The sequence below is a fragment of the Anas platyrhynchos genome, chromosome 24, assembly GCF_047663525.1.
Source record: "Anas platyrhynchos isolate ZD024472 breed Pekin duck chromosome 24, IASCAAS_PekinDuck_T2T, whole genome shotgun sequence".
Taxonomy (NCBI): Eukaryota; Metazoa; Chordata; class Aves; order Anseriformes; family Anatidae; genus Anas; species Anas platyrhynchos.
In genome coordinates, this window is record NC_092610.1 from 920,193 (window position 1) to 939,851 (window position 19,659).

At 65.9% G+C, this 19,659-nt stretch overlaps 2 protein-coding genes across 8 annotated transcripts in view; both read right to left on the bottom strand.

The window, feature by feature from the left end:
* The window catches only part of MACF1 (microtubule actin crosslinking factor 1), a 136,281-nt gene extending 123,463 nt beyond the window's left edge, over positions 1–12,818 (bottom strand). For 3 of the 7 annotated variants that reach the window (XM_072027385.1, XM_072027378.1, XM_072027375.1), the window contains exons 1-2: positions 12,679–12,818; positions 11,286–11,543 (exon numbers count right to left, since the gene is read on the bottom strand). In XM_072027385.1, coding sequence (XP_071883486.1) covers positions 11,286–11,505 — 220 coding nt within the window. In that variant the 5' untranslated portion in view covers positions 11,506–11,543; positions 12,679–12,818. Of the gene's footprint in view, positions 1–7,666; positions 7,839–11,285; positions 11,544–12,678 lie in introns of those variants that run through there. The other 4 variants (XM_072027382.1, XM_072027380.1, XM_072027386.1 and 1 more) reach the window with 3 other exon arrangements.
* A 5,656-nt stretch (positions 12,819–18,474) lies between these two features.
* On the bottom strand, positions 18,475–19,534 carry NDUFS5 (NADH:ubiquinone oxidoreductase subunit S5). Its single transcript, XM_027443938.3, has 2 exons — positions 19,193–19,534; positions 18,475–18,822 (listed from the first exon to the last, which is right to left on the bottom strand). The coding sequence occupies exons 1-2, from the start codon at positions 19,406–19,408 to the stop codon at positions 18,718–18,720; spliced, it is 321 nt and encodes a 106-aa protein (XP_027299739.1). The 5' UTR covers positions 19,409–19,534; the 3' UTR covers positions 18,475–18,717.
* Between the last annotated feature and the right edge of the window lie 125 nt (positions 19,535–19,659).

A 19,659-nucleotide genomic window follows, 5' to 3' on the forward strand; every position in this document is an offset into this window, starting at 1 on the left:
AGCGCTGGAGCGAGGAACAAAGCCCGGCGAGAGGCAGCAGGCGATGCTGCCAGACCAGCTGCTGAGCGGCCCCGTTTCATTTATTTTCATTTATTTTCATTTATTTTCTTCCCTGCCTGGGAAAGGGGAGAGATCAGACACCAGGCAGGCTCCAGCGGAACCCAAACCCCAGGCACAGGAGGGGACTCAGGGGGCTTGGCCACTGCTGTCGATGCCCTGGCTCCCTCCTGACAGCACCCGTGGCTGTGCCCCCATCCCAACATCTTTGTTTTGTCCTTCTGGGGATATAAAAGTAGGGGTGAGCCGTGGCAGCCAGCCCTGGTGCCTGCATCCTCGCCCCATGGGGCTGGGAAGAAGAGGAACGCCGAGCCCCTCTCCTCCCGCCCCGATGGCGTTGAGGAGGCGCAGATCTGACGCCTGCCAGATCCGTTTCCAGCATCCCGGCTCCTCTCCCAGCCGGGAACGCCAGGAATCCCCGGCCCGTGGCAGATTGCTCCAGATGGCCTGGAGCTGCACGGCCGGGACAGGAGAGCCGGCGGGGACGGAGCACGGAGGGAGCCCGCAGCTCCCGGGACGGCCGCCGTGCCCCGGCTGCCTGCCTGGCCGAGGAATCCCAACCTCCCCAGCCCAACAACTGCCCCTGGCAGCAAGAATCCCAAGCATCCCAAGCAGCCAGCGAGGATGAGATGTCTCCACGTGCAGCGTCTGGAGCCACCCGCACCGAGAGCTTTGCGTGCTGCTGTCCCTGCCAGCCGTGCTCCCACCGCAGCGCCCGGCACAGTTTCGCCCCGAGGTGCAGGAGCCACCTGCATGGGGGGCAGAGCGGCTCACAGCATGCCAAGGACACCGCCAGAGCCAGGGCACAGACGCACGACCCACTGCAGGAACAGGAACAAGCCCAGGGTTGTTTTCCTGCAGCAGGAACGTGGCCATCACCGCACGGCCGTCACATCGACCCGACGGCCTCCGAACGGGGAGCAGGGGCTGGCCGTGCCCACGGCGAGGTGAGGAGGATCCTCAAGGTGCTCCGGCACCGCTCGCCTGCCCACAGCACACCCAGCAGGGCCGGGCACCGCGGCCAGCAGGAGCAGGAGGAGCTCCCTGCGGGTCCCTGCCTCCTGGAGCAGCACTGCCCAAGGTCAGCACGAGCTCCGCCGGCGCAGGAGCCCTCGCAGCCAGCTTCCCGCAGGGAAAAATGAGCTGCTGGCAAAGGCATTTCTGGAGGGCCAGGACAGCAGCCTGCTGTGGATATTTTACTGATATTAATTAAAAAAAAGACAGTGTTGTACCCTTAACTGAGCTGGAGAGAGGTAGAAGGAGACTTTGCCCTTCTGCCCCCGCGAACAAACAGGTTCAGGGTCTGCGCCCTGGGCAAGTGAGAGAACGGCCGGGAGAGGAGGGAGCGAGGCGGTGCCGGGGACACGGAGCAGAACAGCACCCCCTGAATGCTGCTCCACACTCACAAATGCTCCATCAGCCACCGGCCTCAGCTGCAAATGGGGAAAAAAAAGAGGCACAGGGAGGAGAGGAGCAAGGGACAGCTCCTGCAGCAGGGCAGGCGGCGCACGCAGCCCCGGGCAGGGGACAGTGAGCGCAGCGCAGGGCAGCAGGAGCAAACAGGAAATGAGAAAAAGCATCAGGCAGGTTTAATTCACGGGGAAACAACAAGAAACAGTCACCGTGCCCTCGCAGAGCCCCAGCCAGCAGCCCAGAACCGACAGATCTGGATTCCTGATAAAAGAGGGGAAATGAAGGGGCAGGTGGGAACTCCCGGCACTGCGCCTGCGGGGACGCAGCACGCACGGGCTCCTGGTCCCAAGGCACACGCTCCCCCAAGCTGCCCCAGCAGCACGGCTGGATCCCTGCTCACACCTCTCCTGACACCAAGAGGGCACCAGCCCCTCCTCACACCCTGCTCCTTACCCGAAATCTCGGGGGCCACCTCTCCCAGCAGCTTCTCCACGCCACCCCTGGCAGGAACCACAGGACTTATCCGCCCCAGAGGCAGGGGACACCTCGGAAAGCATCCGAGGGCTCATCTTGGCACGTCCCCATCTGGGGACACTCCAAATCTGGGGGTCCAGACCCCCCATCACCGCCTCACCCACGGGAAGCCTACTCCGGAGATCCCCCACCCCGGCCCCCGAGCCGGATGGGATTCATCCACAGGCAGAAATCCCCAGGACGTGGGCTTGGAAGCGAAACTTCCCAGCTCGTTAACACAAACATCCTCTGCACACGCTGCCTTCTGCGGGGAGCGCTCCCCAACAGGGCTTCCCCCTCCCCATCCTGGAGCCGTTTGCACATCCCCAAGCCCTGGCTGCTGGCCCGGTCCCCCCAGACAAGCCAGGGCAGTGCTGAGACATCAAATGTGGGGCTTCCAGCAAGGCTGGAGGAAGGAAGGAAGGAAGGAAGAGGAGCTGGGGGCCAGCACTCTGCACACACTGCAAGCCCAGCTGCTGGGGATATGGGATGTGGACATCCAGGGCAGCACCGAGCAGGGACCTGGTGCCTTTGGGGATGGGACCACCGAGCACAGGGAGCAGGGGCAGCACAGCCCTGCAGCACGTGGCAAGGAGAGGAGCTGGGGCACACATCCTGCGCCCGGCTGCTCTGGGCAGGGCCGTGCAGCGCAGGGGACGGGAGGCCCAGCCCCGTAATTAGGGCTCCCAGCACTCCCCAGCCATCACACCCACCACCGCCGCCGCCCCTCCTCGCCCCGCGGGCGGCTCTTGCCTCACCTGCCCTGCAAAAACAGAGCCGGGCTGCCAGGATCCAGCCCTGCCGAGGATCCCCACGAGGCACCGTGAGCCCCTGCGCCCCCCGCACCATTTTAAAGAGCTGTGGAGAAGGCACCAGGCACCAGCTGGCCCTGCCCTCGTGCTCCTCGCCATGGGCACAGGCAGGGGCTGCTGGAAGAAACGACCCCCGGGGAATGGGGGATGAAGGAGGATGAGTTTTGCTCCTTCCTGGGGATGCGATGGATGCAAGCTGGCAGGGCTCAGCCCCGCCAAACTGTGGTGCCCACGGTCACAGCCCCTGCCCAGGGCTCAGCCCAGGGGCTTCAGCTCAGCCCAGCACAGCTCAGGAGGAGCTGGAGTGCTCCCCGCAGAGACAGGAGGAACCCGCGTCCCCCAGCGTCTCCACGGGCCGGATTTTGTCTGTTTTAGGTGCACACAAAGGGATCAATCACCCCGGTATTCAAACAATGCTGTTAGAACGCTTCCAGGAATGAGCAGGGGGAAAAAAAATCCTCTTTTTATGCTTCTCCCTGGGAGACTGGAGCGGTTTCTTCCTGCTGGCATCAGCCCTGGTATGTCCATTGCAGTCTAAACTTAGTTGACACGAACGAGACCAGCCTGGGAAGGAGCTTGGCCGCGCACCAGCAGACGGAGGTCGGAGATCTCAGCCTCACCGAGCCGAGGAGGAACAGGCTCCGAGGCAGAACTGACACAAACAGTGCCACGGCACCTAAAAAAAGGGAGCACGAGAACCCCGCGGGCTGCTCTCCGAGCACCCTGGCATCCGCAGTCCCTCCGACCTGCTGCTGAAATGAGATCAAAGGCTCCCGGCGCCAGGTACCGGCGCGGCACGGCCTCGGCACGTCCTCGCCCCCGGCGGCACCGTGCCAGAGGTGACCGCAGCGGTGACCGCAGCGCTGCCGCCCCACGCTGGCAGCGATGGCCTCAAGCTCCCCAGGGTGTTTGTCCCCAAAGCAGCAGCAATTCCCCTGGAAAACAGCAGAGAAGCAGCAAGGAGCAGCCGGCAGCCCCCCGATGCCCCACGGCAGCGCTCAGCCAAACTCGCAGAGCCACGGCGGTGGTTTCGGAGCAGGGTGACATGAATTGGCACAATTTCCATCTCTGCCATCCGCTTGGAACAGGTTCTGGGGCTGGGGGCTGGCCGCAGGAGGGAGGCCACGAGCCTCCCGGCCAAGAGAGCCTCCGGCAGGCACGGGAGAGGAGCTCGGGAGGCGCCGTCACGTGCCGGCGGTGACGGTGACTCCACTGCAAAGGCAGCAGAAACCTGGCCAGGCAAGGCAGGGTGGGTCCTGCCACCAGAAAAACCACCAGCTTCATTTCCCTGCTGTCCAAAACAAACGCGAGCAAAACAGCATCGTGCACCACGAGCCCAGCTCCCACCCCAGCCACCAACAAAGCCTCGTGGGCAGCCGGCTCCAGGCACCGCGCCACCGCCCTGAGACCCCCGGGTGGCCGGTCCCCCTCAGCACCTCCCTGTGCCTCCCAAAACAGAGTCATCGGGTCCAGTGGGGGAAATCTAACGGGCTCTGGGCAGCCGGAGCGCTCTGGGAAGGGCTCAGGGAAGCAGCACAGGAGGACTCATGGAGAGCACCCAACAGAGCTGCCCACAGCAGCAACCCTGGTGAGGTGGCGGCGCCCAGTTCCCCTCTTCCCAGGCGATGGAGAGGAAGAAGAAGGGCTTCCTCCCGCAGCGAGGACTCACCAACATGCCACCCGTCCCGCCGGGGTGCTGGCATGCCGCAGAGCCCTCGTGCAGCCGCTCCTCACCAGCGAGGAATGATGTTTATCTTAGCACAACGGCTGCTGCCCCGTGGCGGGACGCGGCCCCGCGCAGCAATGCAGGCGGTCGTGGTGCTGATCCCCGCTGCCGGGAGCGTCACCGTCCTGCCCTGTTCTCCTCCAGCCCCGGGGCAGAGGTCCCCAAGCTCACTCCAAGTGTGCTCACACGGCCGTGCTGACACGCCAGCCCCCGTGCAAACACCTCGGGCCACACGCGTGGCACCGTGGGGAAGGAAGAGAAGGCAAGGACGGGTGGGAAGGGGAGCCTCTGATGCTAACCGCCAAATTCTATCTCTGACCCCCCAAAAGAGTTAATTATTTGGAAGAAGGGATCCCAGCAGGGTTGATTAGTTAATGGTTGAAGTGCTCTGAGCACAGAAAGCACGACCCATACCTGCATGGGGCCGGCAGCACCGCCCGCACCCTGCGCTGCTGCCCATGGGGCCACACTCGGCCTCATGATTTCCTGCAGGGACGCGGTGTGCCTGCACCCTGCCAAATTTGGGGACGTGGCAAGTGCTGGGAACAGAGGCCAAGCCTGGACACCAAGCCACACAACCTGCCAGGCACCTGCGGGGAAAGCCAGGGCTTTTCCTCCTGCTCAGAGCCCTCAACCTGCTCCGGCACCGCAGCAGCATCCCAGGGACTGACCCGTCCCCAAAACCTCCGCCACCACTCCCTGCTGCAGCTGGGAGGCACGACGCTGGGAGTGCTGCACCGCAGCCGCCTGCACCGTTCTCACGGGCACCGTCAGCAGCGCCGCTGCACGTCCCGGCATGTGCCACAGCATCACCAGCCGGCGATGAGGCAAGCGGGGCTGGGAGCCGCGCCACGCCGCGCCGTGCCGAGCCTCCTGGGTGCGGCCCCACCACGCTGGGACGCTCACTGCCAGCTCTCGGCAGAGCCCCAGATCCCAGAGATGTCCCGCGTCAGCCCCAGGAAGCTCGGCTTTTAGAGCTGCAGGTGCCTGGGTCCGTGCTGGGCAGCACAGCTCACGCCGTGTGCTCTCCCCGAGGACGCGTCGCACCCCAGGGTGCCAACGCTCTGCGAGGAGGCACCCGAGCCCACGCAGCTCCCAGCTCCTGCTCTGCTTCCCAACCCCGTTCCATCCGCCCCCGTTGGGGACCGGGGCACCACCAGGGTGGGCAGAGCCCCCCGCAGCAGCACGGAGCCGTGCCCCCGCGCAGCGCCCACGCTGCTGCTTCCAGCCTCTTCCACCAAGCTGCGCGGGAGCAGTCCGGCTGCGAGCAGCGGCACTGAAGCTGAACACCTACCTGACACCCCAATCACGCTCGGCATCTCGTCTGCCTACAGTGGGAGCCTGATAAAGAAAGAAATCACAGGGATCTGCCATCTGGTTAACCCCTGCTCTGCAGCTCCAGGCGAGCTCTGTAGCCGGGAAACCGGCGCCCACCGCACCAGCTCCAGGACCCTCCCCGGGCTGGCTCCAGGCAGAGGCCCCAGTGCTCAGGTTTGTTTTTAAGGCTGGTTTTTAACCAAAGAGCTCCGCTCACAGAGGTGACCCCCGCACATTTCGGCAGCTCCCAGCTCGAGCAAGGCCACTCATCCTCCCCATGCTCCCACCCCGAGGGTCGGTGCTGACAGCACCGGGTCCTGCACGCGGTGGGTCCCCGTTTCAGCGCCCGCTCTCCGTTCCTGTGGGATTAGCAGGAGGAGAGGACAAGTCAGTGGAAAGCTCGTTCTGGGGGTGGAAAAACCGAACCCTTCCCAGGACTGCAGTGGGGGAGCGGGGAAGAGGCAGCACCTCCAGGAGCCCGGAGCCAAGAGCCCCAACCCAAGGCTCCCTCAGCGGGCAGGAGATGTCCTGGGAGAGCCGGGAAGGGGCAGAGGCAGGGGCCAGCCTCCAGCCTCCATCCTGCACAAACACTCACTTCCCCTGCACTGAATGGGCTCCATAAACAAGACCACAAGCGATACCAGCGGGGCATTTCCAGGCGATTACCGGCTTCCCACAGCCGGCACAGCGACCGCAGCAGCCCGGAGGAGGTTGTCCCCTGCCCACGGGAGCATCGCGGCCGGAGCAAGGTGCGGCGCTGGGGGATGGCGAGCGGGGCCGTGGGGCTGCAGCCGGCTCAAATCACACCCTGAGATTTCATTTTCTCTTTTGGGACTTGGGAGAAGTGCCGGAGGAGTGATGCTGAGCACAGCCCAGGGTGTCAGCGCGCCCTTCCCACGCCAGCCCCGGCTCCCTGCGCTGCCCTCGGTGCCCCCACACGGCGCCCGGACACCCCACGGGGTGTTTTTTTTTTCCAAACACCAGCCCACAAAGCACCTGGACAGGCTGGGTCACATCACCCAGCGCCTTCCCAAGCCCAGACACCACAAGGGGCTTTCTGGCTTTCTCTCTTTCCCTCTGGAGGCCCCCACGCTGCGCCCACGGGGGGAACATTTGAGCAGCACCCCCCGAACCAGGGGCATCCATCGCTGCCCTCTCTGCATGCAATGAGGAAAAGGGCACAGAGAGAGCTCCTCTCCTCGGGGCTCGGCGCTTTGGAGCCCCGGCTGCTCTGCTTGGAGCGGGGCAGGGCCCTGGGAGCCCCGGGGGGTGGGAGCCCCGGGGGCCGGTAGCCAGCCCCCCCCCAGCACAGCCAGGGGGGATGGAGCACTGCCGCCAAGGAGCGCGTCCGCAGCCACCAAAAGTGCACACTCACCGCCCGCACCGCCCGGCCCCGCACCCCCGGTGCCCCCACGAACGGCACCGGGGACACCCGGGGGGGTCCCCGTACCCCGGGGGGGGGCGTCCCGGTACCCCCGGTGGAACACAGGGGGGTTGGCCCCCGTGCTCCGTTCTGTTGCACTGCGCCCCCGGTACCCCAGGCGCGGATCCCAACCCCACGGGGGGACCCCCGGGGTGCACGGGGGGGTCCGCGGAGCCCCGGGGGTGCCCCCACCGGGCACAAACCGGGGGCACCGAGCGGGACGGGACCGGGGGAGGAGGGAGAACGGGGGGCGGCTGCAGGGGTACGGCCCCCCCGGTAACCCCCAGGGACCCCCCGGGACCCCTCCACCGCCTCAGCCCCGGGCGCCCCCCGGTTCTCTCCCACCCCCCCCCCACCACGGGCCCATAACCGGGCCGCCACCTCCGCCTCCCGCCGGGGCCGCACCTTTGTATCTCTCCAGCACGTCCTCGTAGGCCTGCTCGAACTCCTTCTCCTGGCTGCGGTTGGCCGGCAGCAGCCCCGGCACGTACCCGGCCATGGCGCCCTTTGTGCCGCCGCCCCCCCCCCCACCTCCTCCCGGCGCCGCGGCCACCGCCGCTCTGCGCGGCCCCGCTTCCGCCCCGCGCCGCCGCCGAGACACGCCCCGCCCCCTGAGGCCACGCCCACCACGAGGCCACGCCCACCACGAGGCCACGCCCCCTCTCCCCGGGACACGCCCCGCCAGACGGCCACGCCCATCCCGTCTGGCCACGCCCCCCTCCCAAATTGGCCACGCCCACCCCGGGTCCGCCCCGCCGGTGGTGGAGCCGGTACCGGCCCCGCTGCGCCCCCTGGTGGCTGCACCGCGCACGGTGACGCCTCCCAGTGCTCCCAGTGCTCCCAGTGCAATGCGTCCCAGTGCTCCCAGTGTTCCCAGAGCAATGTGTCCCAGCTCCTCCCAGTGCCTCCCAGTACATCAAGGGCACCGCGCCCAGTGCCACCCAGCGCCTCCCAGTGCTCCCAGTGCTCCCAGTACAATGCCTCCCAGTGCCTCCCAGTACACCAAGGGCACCGTGCCCAGTGCCACCCACTGCCTCCCAGTGCAATGCGTCCCAGTGCTCCCAGTGCACCAAGAGCTCCGTGCCCAGTGCCTCCCAGTGCACCCAGAGCAATATGTCCCAGCGCCTCCCAGTGCTTCCCAGTGCTCCCAGAGCAATGCATCCCAGTGCCTCTCAGTGCACCAAGGGCACCGTGCCCAGTGCCTCCCAGTGCCTCCCTGTACACCCAGAGCAATGCATCCCAGTGCCTCCCAGTGCCTCCCAGAACACTGCCTCCCAGTGCCTCCCAGTACACCCACAGCACTGTGTCCCAGCACCCTGCCCCCACCCCTTATCCTTCTGGGGCAAATCCCAGCCTTTTTTGGCCGCCGCCAGACGTTGCTTTTTCGCCCGGGCTGCGCTGTTCCCATGGCAACCCGAGCGCAGCCAGCTGGGTAACCACGGCGACGAGAAAAGCCCCTTCCCACAGCCCTGACATCACCGCGGGTCCCCGACACCGCCCAGGCACCCCCGGGTCCCCCGGCGGCACCCATGGGTGCTGGGGGTCCGCACCCCACAGCTCCGTGGGGCCGGCACCGCAGCGCCAGCCACCAGTGTCCCCTCCAGCCCTGGCCACCAAAACCCCCACAGTCCTAATGGGGACAAACCCTGGGTCTGGGGGGGTCCCCTGGGCTGTGCCCCCCATCCCCGTGCCATCCTCCCCGTCTGTCCCCATGGGCTGGCTTTGTCCCCACCCCGCTCCCAAACAGGCACGGCACTGCCCAGCATCACCCAGCATCACCCAGTATCACCCAGTATCACCCAGTATCACCCAGCATCACCCAGCATCACCCAGTATCACCCAGCATCACCCAGCATCACCCAGCATCACCCAGTATCACCCAGCATCACCCAGCATCACCCAGCATCACCCAGTATCACCCAGCATCACCCAGTATAACCCAGTATCACCCAGTATCACCCAGCATCACCCAGCATCACCCAGTATAACCCAGCATCACCCATTACCACCCCAGACTCTCACAAACAACCCCCCCGAGCGGAACATGCCCCCGGCAGGACCAAGGGCAAACTCATTTCGGACGAGTCAGGCTTGACGCACAGCCCCGTCCCCAGCGTCCCCCCCCAGGAAGGACACAGGGACAGGCGCCCCCAGCCCCTCCCCAGCCCCTGGCACCTGCAGCTCCTGGCCGCCCCTTTCCCCAGGGCACGGCTGCGTCCCCACATCCCCAATTCCTTGGCCCCGATGCCAGAGGGGTCACCGCAAGCACCCGGACCCCCCCCCGGTGAAGATGTCAGCAGGATGAGCAGCGGCGGTGCCACCACACGTCCCCCAGGGCACACACACAGAGGTGACACCGCAGCCAGCCCCGAGCCCACGAGAAGCAAATTGTCACGGGGTGTCCCCAGCACTGCCCGGGGGTCCCCCAGGACGCAGACAGGAGGAGCCAGCGGGACACAGGGGGGGCACCCTGGGGTCTGTCCCCAATGCAGTGTCCCCGCTGTCCCCTCCGCGGGTCACCCAGCGGCCGGGGCCAGCCGCTGCCCCCAGCCCTGCTCCCTCCTGTCCCCAAAGGGGGGGCCCAGAGCCCCCTGGGGGCACAGGTGCTGGGGCGAGCGCGGCACCACGCTGAATAATGCAGGGCTCCGAATCAATATTTCAGCTCGTTTGCCAAGCCGCTGACACAAAACTGTCTCCAACTCTTTCTTCCCCGGCTCGGCGCTGTCTGGCTGCACCTCCCGAGTTATTTTTACTGGGGAAGCCGCGTGAGGCTGGGTTTTGTGACATCCCCTCGCTTTTAATCACAGCCTGCACCGACCCGGCGTGATGACAAGCGCTCGGCATCCTGCGCAGCCCGGCGGCGAGCTCGGCTGCACCCTGAGCACCCTGAGGGTGCTGAGCCCTGGCAGGACGGGGTCCCTGGGGGGAGCAGGACCCCCATGTGGGCAGCGCCCATGCGGGAACGGTGCCGGTTTGGGTGCTGCGGGTGCTCGGTGCCGGCAGTGAGGGCGTTTGGGGCAGGGCCTGGCCGCACCCTGCGCATTTGCCTCCCCCCAGCCCCAGCCGGCACGCTGGGAGCCCTCATTTGAATCCACTGCGACTGGTTCTTCCTGCCCCGAGCCCAGCGGGAGCCTGAGCGGCACGGCCGGGGCCACCCGCACACGTGTGCACGCACACGGCCAGGTGCCCGCACCGGGGAGCCCAGTGCCGGGGTCACTCACTGGGGGGCTGGTGGGTGCTTGCCCCCTCTTGTGCTCCTTTGCAAGCAGATCAAAGCCAGGCCCTGGGGTTTCCTTGGGGTGACAGCTGGGAAAGGCCCAGGCAGAGCACCCCGGGGTGCCACGTGCCCCAGGAGAGGCTCCCGGTGTCCCCGTCCCCAGTGTGGGGGTCCCAGGACTTCGGGGGTCCCAGTGACTGCAGCGCCTGATGGGCGCCGTGGCGAAGGAGCCTGCGCAGCTCTCAGCCAAACCCCGGGGCAAATTCCTCCCCCAGTCTGGCCGGGGGCATTGTTCCAGGGGGGGAGCCACTCAGCCCATTTAGCCCCTAATGAGGCACCTCGGTGTCACCCAGCGCAGCCTCCGAGGTGCCCAGTCATCGTCTGAGCGCAGCGTGCCGAGAGCAGGAACCAAACCACAGCGAGCCCTGCCCAGAGCCGCCACCGAGCCAAAACACCCCCGCCAAAGGCCGTGTCCTCCCTGCCCCAGCACCAGGCTGTGCCCCACCAGCCTCCGTCCTGCCTCGCTCGTGAGCCCCGTGCCCAGCCCCTGGCACCTTGCTGGGTGCAAAAACACCCAACGAGGGGCTTCCACCCACCCCGACCCGTGCCCGGCCAGCAGCCAAGGGCCACCACGACAGGGCCACCTTGGCCACGCTCTCCGTGGCACCACAGAGGTCTGAACACGGGCGTCCTGCACCACAGTTTGGGGGGGGACGGGGACAGCCCCTGACATCACCTTGGCCACCGCAGGGTGAGCCCCCCACCCCGGGGCCCCGCGGCACGGCCGAGCAGCGGGTGCCACCTTACCTGCGACCCTGACGACAGCCCTCTCGGCCGGGTCCAGCACCGAGTCCTGGCTCTTCCGCTTCTTCTGCTCGTGGAGGGGCAAGTTCCAGGGCAGGGTGTCCCCGGGGGAGCAGGGGGAGAGGCTGCCCGAGCGCTCGCTGCGGTACGACCGCTCGCTCCGGCACGAGCGCTCGCTCCGGCACGACCTCTCGCTGAGGGTCTCCTCGTCGGAGGACGACATGGCCCCGGCGCGGGCAGGACGTCCCCGCGGGCAGCAGCCTGCAGAAGGAGCAAACAGCGCGTGACGCCGGGCCACTGGCTCCCTCTCCCTCCCCTCCATGGGGGTGATGGAGGGGCAAGCACCCCGCCGCAGCCCCTATGCCCAGGCACCCTCCTGCTGGGTACATCAGCCCCTCCCCGGAGCTCCTGAGCGCTGCCTCGGTGTCCCCAGTGCTGGTCTGGTGGCCGGGACCCCAGGAATGGGGTCAGCAGCACGGCCACCGCTCCGCCAGCAAAGGTCACACCAACATCCCCGGCACCAGCTCCGTGCCACAAAGCAGAGCCCAGCCTTTGGGCTTCGGTTTCTTTGTGTTCGGCGCGAGAAGGAGCCGTGGGAGCTGCCCTGCCCTTTGTACCTGGGTTTGTGGGTTTGTTTTTTTTTTTCCCTCTGAGTGGGAGCTGCTTTAAAAATCCTATTAATCACGTTAGGAGAAAATGGTCGGGCTTTCTGCAGCGAGCAGGGGGTGAGCTGTGCGGCGTACGCACGCTGGGCAAATAAGCACCTTGCGCGAGCCGTGGTTCGATCCCATCCTCATTGTAACCCTCGAGCTCGGCCAGGAAAAATGCGCCCGAGCCCCGCAGCCGATGCGCGGCGGCAGAGGAGGCGCCTCCATGGAGCCGAGCCCTTCCTCGCCCCCCCCCCACCCCCCCCCCCAGTGTGTGCTCGGCGAGGCACGAACAAAGAGACCCCCCCAAAACCGGCGACGGGGAGCGCGGCTCGCATGATTCATTCGCCCCCCACCGAAAAGCTGCGGAAAAAAAAAACGAACGAGCCCCCCCCACCCCCCCCATCAACCAGCCGCGGCTGCGGGCAGCCCCCGCGCCTGCCCCGGGGGGGGGCCGCGGCGCTCGCCCCTTTTTGGGGACCGGGGGGGGGGGCGGTGCGGGGGCAGCGGGGGCTCGGTGCGCAAGGGTGGGCGCGGCCCCGCTGAGGGGGGGGTCCGGGGCCGTTTGGGCAGCGCGGTTTGGGGAGGGGGGGGCAGCAGGTGCGGAGGCAGCGGGGCTGCATCCGCCGCCCTCCATCCGCGCTCCATCCCCGCTCCATCCCCGCTCCCTCCCGCGGCACCGCCGCCGCCCCCCGCCCGCTCCGTGCCCACCGTGGCCGCCCCCCGCCCGCAGCCTCGGCCCCGCTCACCCCCGGCGCGCCCCGGTTCCGACCCCGGCGGCTCGGCTCGGCTCGGTTGGGCTCGGTGCGGGCAGGGCGCGGCGCTCCCGCTGCGCTCCCGGTGCGGCCGCTCCCGGCCCCGCGGCTCCCGGCCCCGCCGTGCGCTCCCGGTCCGGCCGCCGCCGCCGCCGCCGGCCCCGCCGTGCGCTCCCCGCCGCTCCCCGCCGCCGCGGCGCCTCCCCCCGGCCCGGCCCGGCCCTGCCCACCGGGGCGGCACGGAGCGGCGGGGGGGTCCCGGCCGCCTCCCGCCCCGCGCAGCTTCGGGGACCGGCCCCGGTGCCGCCCCTGCGCAAGCCCGGGCACCCCCACGGGCAGCGCCCCGGGGCCCCCCCCGCACCCCGCTCCCCGCTGCCCCCTCCCCAGCCACAGAATCCCCCCAGGGACCCCCCCCCGGTGCACGCAGCTGCCCCGGCCCCCACCTCGTGCACCAACCCCGGTGCGCACGGGAGGCTCCCCGGGCCCCCAGCAGCCTCCCCGCCTCGTCCTCCCCCCGGGCCCTGGCTAATTACAGCAGCACATTGATTGCAACCGTGGTGGGAGCACAGCGGGGCTGGGAGCAGGGTGCAGGGTGCATGGAGCAGGGGGCCAGGAACAGGGAGCATGGTGCAGGGTGCAGGGAGCAGGGTGCAGGGGGCCAGGCGCAGGGTGCAGAGAGCAGGGTGCGGGGTCCAGGAGCAGGGTGCAGGGAGCAGGGACAGGCTCAGATTGGGCTGGAGCCACTCTGGGAAGCCGCGTGCTGCTCAGGACCTCCCTGTGAAGCCACGAGACATCCCCGAGTCCATGCGGGGAGCAGCCGTGGCACGGGCAGGGGCAGCAGCAGCAGCCCGGAGCAGGGGCTGAGCTGGAGCAGGAGAGCCCCGGCTGCTGCTGTGGAGCAGGACAAACCGCTCCGGCTGACGGCAGATCCGGACGCTCAGCACCAGCAGGCAGCTCGGTGCCACGGCCCCAGGCTCCTGTGGTGCTGCACGAGGCCGGGCCAGCCCCGTGGCCCCGGTGCCTCGGGATCTCGGTGCAGCCCTGGGGCGTTTCTCCCCCACCAGCTTTCAGATCCCACCTGGATCCGTTCCTCCCCTTCCCCGTGGTTATTTCCCGAGTACCTCTGGTGAGGGGGGACGTGGTGGCACATGGCACGGTGACACCGAGCACCCCAAAAGGGATGGGAGTTTGGGAACATCTCGGGGAACCACGCGGATCCCTGCACCCGCCTTGGTTGAGGGCAGCACAGGAGAAGGCACCCAGCTGGAATCCCCCAGGGCCCACAGTTGTGGTGCTGGAGCTGTGGCAGCAGCCGAGGCCTCACGGACACAAACATGGGCTGGAAACAAGAGGGGGGAGCCCTGGGACCCCCATCATGCTGCAGCCGGGCTGGAGCAGTGCTCAGGCACCAGGGATGGAGTAAAGGGCGTGCTGCAAAGAGCATCCTCCTGGGCCAGCACCAGCCCTGCTGCGCTGGCACTGCCCGTACTGGACACGGGTGGATAACCCTTGGCACAGCTGGGGACAGCGACCCCAAAACTGGCGAGCAGCGGGGGGCAGGAGGGCTGGCACTGAGGGGCCAGCAGCCTCAGACACCTTTGGAGGAGGAAAGCCCCCGGGGTCAGACATGCGGCTCCTGGACAGGTTGGGTGGCTCAGCCACATCCTGCTGGTGCCATGGGGTGCCTCGCTGCCCCCTGCTGCACCCAAATGGATCGGTGGCACTTTCCCATCCCGCAGGACATCCCCATGCCCTGGCCGTGCTCCTGCTCCTGCCCGCTGCACCCAGCACCGTTTGCTGCTGGGGTGGTGAGGCTGCAGGAATCAGCGGGCACACGCGAGGCTGAGTCGGGCTGCTGGCCACGGGGAACCACGTGCCCCAGCCCTGCCCTAAGGGACGTGTCCCCTTGTCACCTCTGCGCGGTGCCACCAGCCGGCGGCGTCTGGCCCCTTCCTCGAGAAGCCCTCGGAGCAAACCGGGCGACTTTGCGCCGTGTTAAATCCTGAATAAACCAGGGAAGGCGGCCAGGAAACGTTGCCTGTTCCAACCTGCATGCATTTCACACCCAAAACGCATTTCCAAAAATCCTTTGCAGCACGTTGCTGATCTGGATTCGCTGTGCTGGGAATCTGGGTTAAGATCGGGCGTTGTTTTGCCCAGACGGGGAAGGGGAGGCATTACTTCAGGACAGGGGGGAGGCAGGGGCTGGGGCGGGGTCCTGCTCTCCACCACAGCGCCGACTGCACGCGTCCTCCCTGAATCACTTCATCCCCCCATTTCTCTGCTGTAAAACGGGTCCACGGATGGAGACCCCTCCCTGACAGCCGTGGGGTCCCGCTCGGTGCTGTGAGGACATGGGCAGACGCCTCCCAGCCGAGCCCCGGGCTGTGGCTGCGCCCCTGCAAATCAGCTGGAAGGCAGCTCTGCCCCCGGGTCTGTCCCCCAGTCCCTCGTTAAAACCTTTGCCAGAGCCCGCAGATCAAACCTGCCTTTTCCCTTGACTTTTTATAAATTATTCATATTGCGGGAGTTGTTTATTTCCTCTCTCCAAGGCACAGATGAGCTGGAGAAGCTGCTGGAGGCTCCCGGCACACACGGGGCTGCGGGAGCTGTGGGGAGGTGGTGGCTCACCCAGCCCCAGCACCCACCTCCCGCAGGCTTCGGGTTTTGGGGAGGAGGGAGCAGGACCCCAGGGGATGAAGGCTTTGGGAAAGGCACCAAGAGGCTCCCCGGGCTCCCACCTCCAGCTCCGTCCCAGCCTCGCTGCCTCCATCCCAGCTGGGACACGGCTTCGCTCCACACCAAAGGGACAGGAAAGCAGGCACCAAGGTGTAAATCTGTCAATAAATCACCCTCAGGGCTCGGCGGTGGGCTGCACCAAGGAACTGCGGGTGCTGCAGGTCCCTTTTGCAGCAGGAACTCGAGGAGGACCGGGCCCCGTTGCCCTGTAACGCCCTCACGGTGCTGCCTGGGCAGCGATGGGCTCCTCTCACCGGGTGGCGCGGGGCGGGAGGTGGATTTCTCTCTCTTGACCTCAATATTTTTCATCAGGTCCTTGGCTATTCTCCTTATCAGCTGAAATTTCTAACAGGGCATTTCACTCTGACAAATACATCAGCTCCTCTCAGTCCCCGCGATTCCCCCGCTTGCCCTTGGCTGTGTTAACATCCATCGCCAGAGCAATTAGATTTTGGATTGGTCTAAAGAGCCACTTGGGAGGCAGGAGCGTTTAGATAGATTCCGATATTTCCTCCGACATCTGGACAACTCGATTAGATGAGTCACGCTCGACACCACCAAGTTGCTGCCTTTTTGCTGAGCCCTTTTTTTTTTTTTTTCTCTCCCCGTTCCCAGCCTGGCCCTGTGCTTTCTTTTTTTTTTTTTTTTTTTTTTTGCAGAGCAGCAATTCCCAGGCGCGCGCCAGCCTGCGCCGCCGCGGCTCGGCTCCGAGATGCCGTCACCGTGCACAGCCCGCTCGCGAGGGGTTCGTTAAGGCGGCCGAGTTAACGACTGTCGCAGTCGAGCTGCCACGGAACGGTCGCCCGCGGGGGCCAGGGAAGCTGCTGCCCCCACCACATCCCCACATCAGCTCCCCCCGCAGCTCCTCTCCGGGCACGGGGAGAATAATTCCTCCTTGTCCTTAGCGAGCCATCGGCTGCAGGCGCTGCTCAGATTTAACCTTCTGCTGGCCCAGCCTGCCCTGATCCTCCAATTTCTGAACCCCCGGGGCTGACATTGGGTAAACGGGGGCCACGCTGCAGCCTGGAGGGGCAGCGGGTGCCAGGGCGCACGGTGCCAGCCAGAATTTCTCTCCCCAGCCGTGGTTTTCTCCCTGTTAACATTTTCCCTGCTCTGACCGCTGCTGGCAGCCTCCTGCTGGGAGGCTCCTGGGATGCTGGCACCTGAAGCTGTGAATATTTCTGCCCGCTTCTTCACGCGGCTCTTTCATCTTTCTGATGTTTTCCCCCCTCGCTTCTGCGCGGGGAGCTCCCCCTCTGCCTGCCTTTACATCCGGAGCTCTTTAATCCACCTGAAAGCCAGCGCCCTTCTGTAGGTTTTCCCCTGCTGAAATGAATCGCCACCAAACAGTTTTCATATCTGAAAGCACCAAACGGGATCTCAGAGGATTATCGGGCCGTTACATAAAGCGAGGCAGCTGCCCCATTTCCATCATCAGATCGATCCAGATCTCAGGCGCCCCATGCCCGGATCCCCTCCCTGCCTCCCCAGAAGAAATCCCACCCAGGACCCATCCAGGACCAGGATCACCCCTTCTGCAATCCAGCCACGGACAGGAACCAGGAGAAAAAGGAGAAAAATATTAAAGCTGCTGATAAAATCCCGTTGGTTTGGGCACAACCCAGGAGAGGCACCTCACAAGCAGCACTGTGAGCACGGGGCTGAGCAGGGGCAGCCTCCCCACGTCGAGGTTGACCCCAAACCTCCTCCATGTCTCCGGCTCAGAGCCCCCAGCCCCAGCCCCAGGTTTTGGGCCTCTCAGGGCTCCCGGGGCTGCCCCCCGCTCCCTCCAGCCTCCGCCAGGAAGGCGGCTCCATCCCCCGTGTGCGATGAATCAGCCCGAGCGGCGGGCACCCATCTGGGCCCCGCGAGGATCCATCTGGGGCTGGGGGAAGGGAGCAGCCGCCCGCTGCACGAGCCCTGCCAAGGGCAAATCCCCCCCGGGATGGCTCCTGACAAGGCCAGAGCAGTGATGAGGCCGCGGCAGCCTCACCCCAGGCTCTTCCTCCACGTGCTCGACCTCAACAAACCTCTGCCATCGTTTTTGTCATCGCCCAGCAGCACTGTGCCTCGTAGAGGTGCAGCTTGCCCCTTACAGCGATGCCAGCCCTGTGGTTTTCAAGAGCAAGATACCAGAACACACACTGGTGATGAAACCAGCCACTCTTTCCCACCACATTAGTCATTTTTAACATGTTTTGGGGACAAATGGGCTCATTACGGTCATCTTCAGCCCAGGAACAGGCAGCCCATTGCCTGTTCTCATCTGAAGAGAAGCAATGCTCCTCCTTTGGGAGGCTCGGGAACCTCACACGCTCCTGGACCAAAGATGAAGCATTAAACCCACAATCACCGGCATCAAAAACCCAGATTAAAGCACAGATACTTCCCCTCTCTGCTTCCAGGTGCTCACCTGCTTTAATGCTGTTACAAAACCGTGCTGGACTGGGGAGGAATGTGGGAAATCCTCCCTTTTACAGAGGGAACGGTGGCGCAGGCAGCCCCAGTGGCCAGGACCATGGGACAGCAGCCAGGGCTGCTGCAGCTGCCATCACAGGGCCCGCTGCTCGCTGCCAGGCTCAACGCGTGGTGCTGACGCACCGGGTTCCAGAGCAAAGCCTCCCAGCCTCTGAGCAAGGGAAACAGAACTCGCAAACAAAATGACAGGAGATAAGCTGGATCTATCTGTTTCTGCCCCAAATCCCAGTGAAAGAGAGGTGTTCTGAGCAGGTTTTCACCTCACACACCAATACCTCAAACTGGAAAGCGACTGGGAGCAGCCCAGCCACAAACCCTGCCTGTAGAACTATGCCAGGCGTGGACACTTCTTTAGGAGGGAGCTTTGCAGGACACGTTTGGATGGGTTTTTACTCCTTTAGGCTGTCCCCACACACTTTTGGGGCTGACTGCCCTGCCTGCAAGCGAGGCAGGGAGGGAACACAAGCACTGAGGACCTCACCACGGCTGCCCTTGACAGAGGGACACAGCTCCCGGTCATCCCCAGCCCCAGGGCAGCACCTCAGGGCGTTAACCTGGCAGGACAGCTACAGAGACACTCAGATGTATTTTATTCAGAAGGACACGACAGAGCCGTGTGCTGCTCCAAAGGAAACATTTACTAGCAGGGAATTAATGCCTGACACAGGTGTCATTCCCCTCCAGTCAGGGCAAGGTCATCGGGCAGCCCCGACCCCGCAGTGCGTGGAGCAGCCGCAGCAGAGCCCAGCCGTGCCGGGCGCTTTCCTTGCAGGGGCTTCACTGCTCAGCTGCAGACTGAGGTGGGGTCCCAGCACATCAAGGCCTGGGCTCTTCCTGGCTCTTCTGGTAGTCGGGCGGGGTGTACTTCCCTTCCTTGATCATCTTGTCCCGCTGGTCCAGGATCTTTTTCAGACGTGCAGCCTGACAAAGGACACAGGAGAGTTGACAGGGACGTACAGCAGGCAGTCACAAGCACTCACACAGCCTCTGACAGAACCCTGGCACAGCCCCAAGGACGCAGGACCCACACTAACCCTTCCTTTGGGTGCTGTCACGACACATTTTAGCATTAAATATTACAAGTTTTGGGTCAGAGACACTCTCTGCTTCCTGAGAAAGCCGAGTGCTGACCCTCCATGCCCCCCAGCTCTTCATTTAACTACCACACACAACCCCCCGCCCAACCCCCTGGCCCCCCTTTCCCCCCGAGGTACCCGTAACCCCCCCGGGGCGCTCAGCTGAGCCCCCCCCGTTTACCAGAGCCCCCCGAGGACACGGAGGGGCCTCTCACCAGCTTGGTGCGGTGCATGCACTCCATGAAGTCCTCGTACTCGGGCTGGCACTCGCGGCGGGCCCGCGTCTGGCCCAGGCCGTGGCCGCACTCCACCCACTCCCGCTCGAAGGCGTGGCAGGCCCCGGCCTTGCCGTGGGGCTGCGCCGCGCTCTGCCGCAGCAGCCAGCTGTCCAGGTCGATGCCCAGCTGCCGCTGCAGCCCCAGGAACGGCATGGCGGCGGCCGGCGGGGACCTACACCGGGACCGGGACCGACACCGGGACGGGCACCGGGAGCGGCACCGGCACCGCCGTCCTTCACCGGCCTTAGCGCGACGCCCGCCGCCGTCAAGCGCGGCCGCTGTCGTGACCCCCACGCCGCGCTTTACGGCCGAGGGGCTCGGCAGCGCCCTCCCGGCAGCGCCCCCTGGTGGTGGGAGGGCGGACAGCGCGCCGCGCCCCAGCGCCCCCTGCTGCTGGTGGGGCC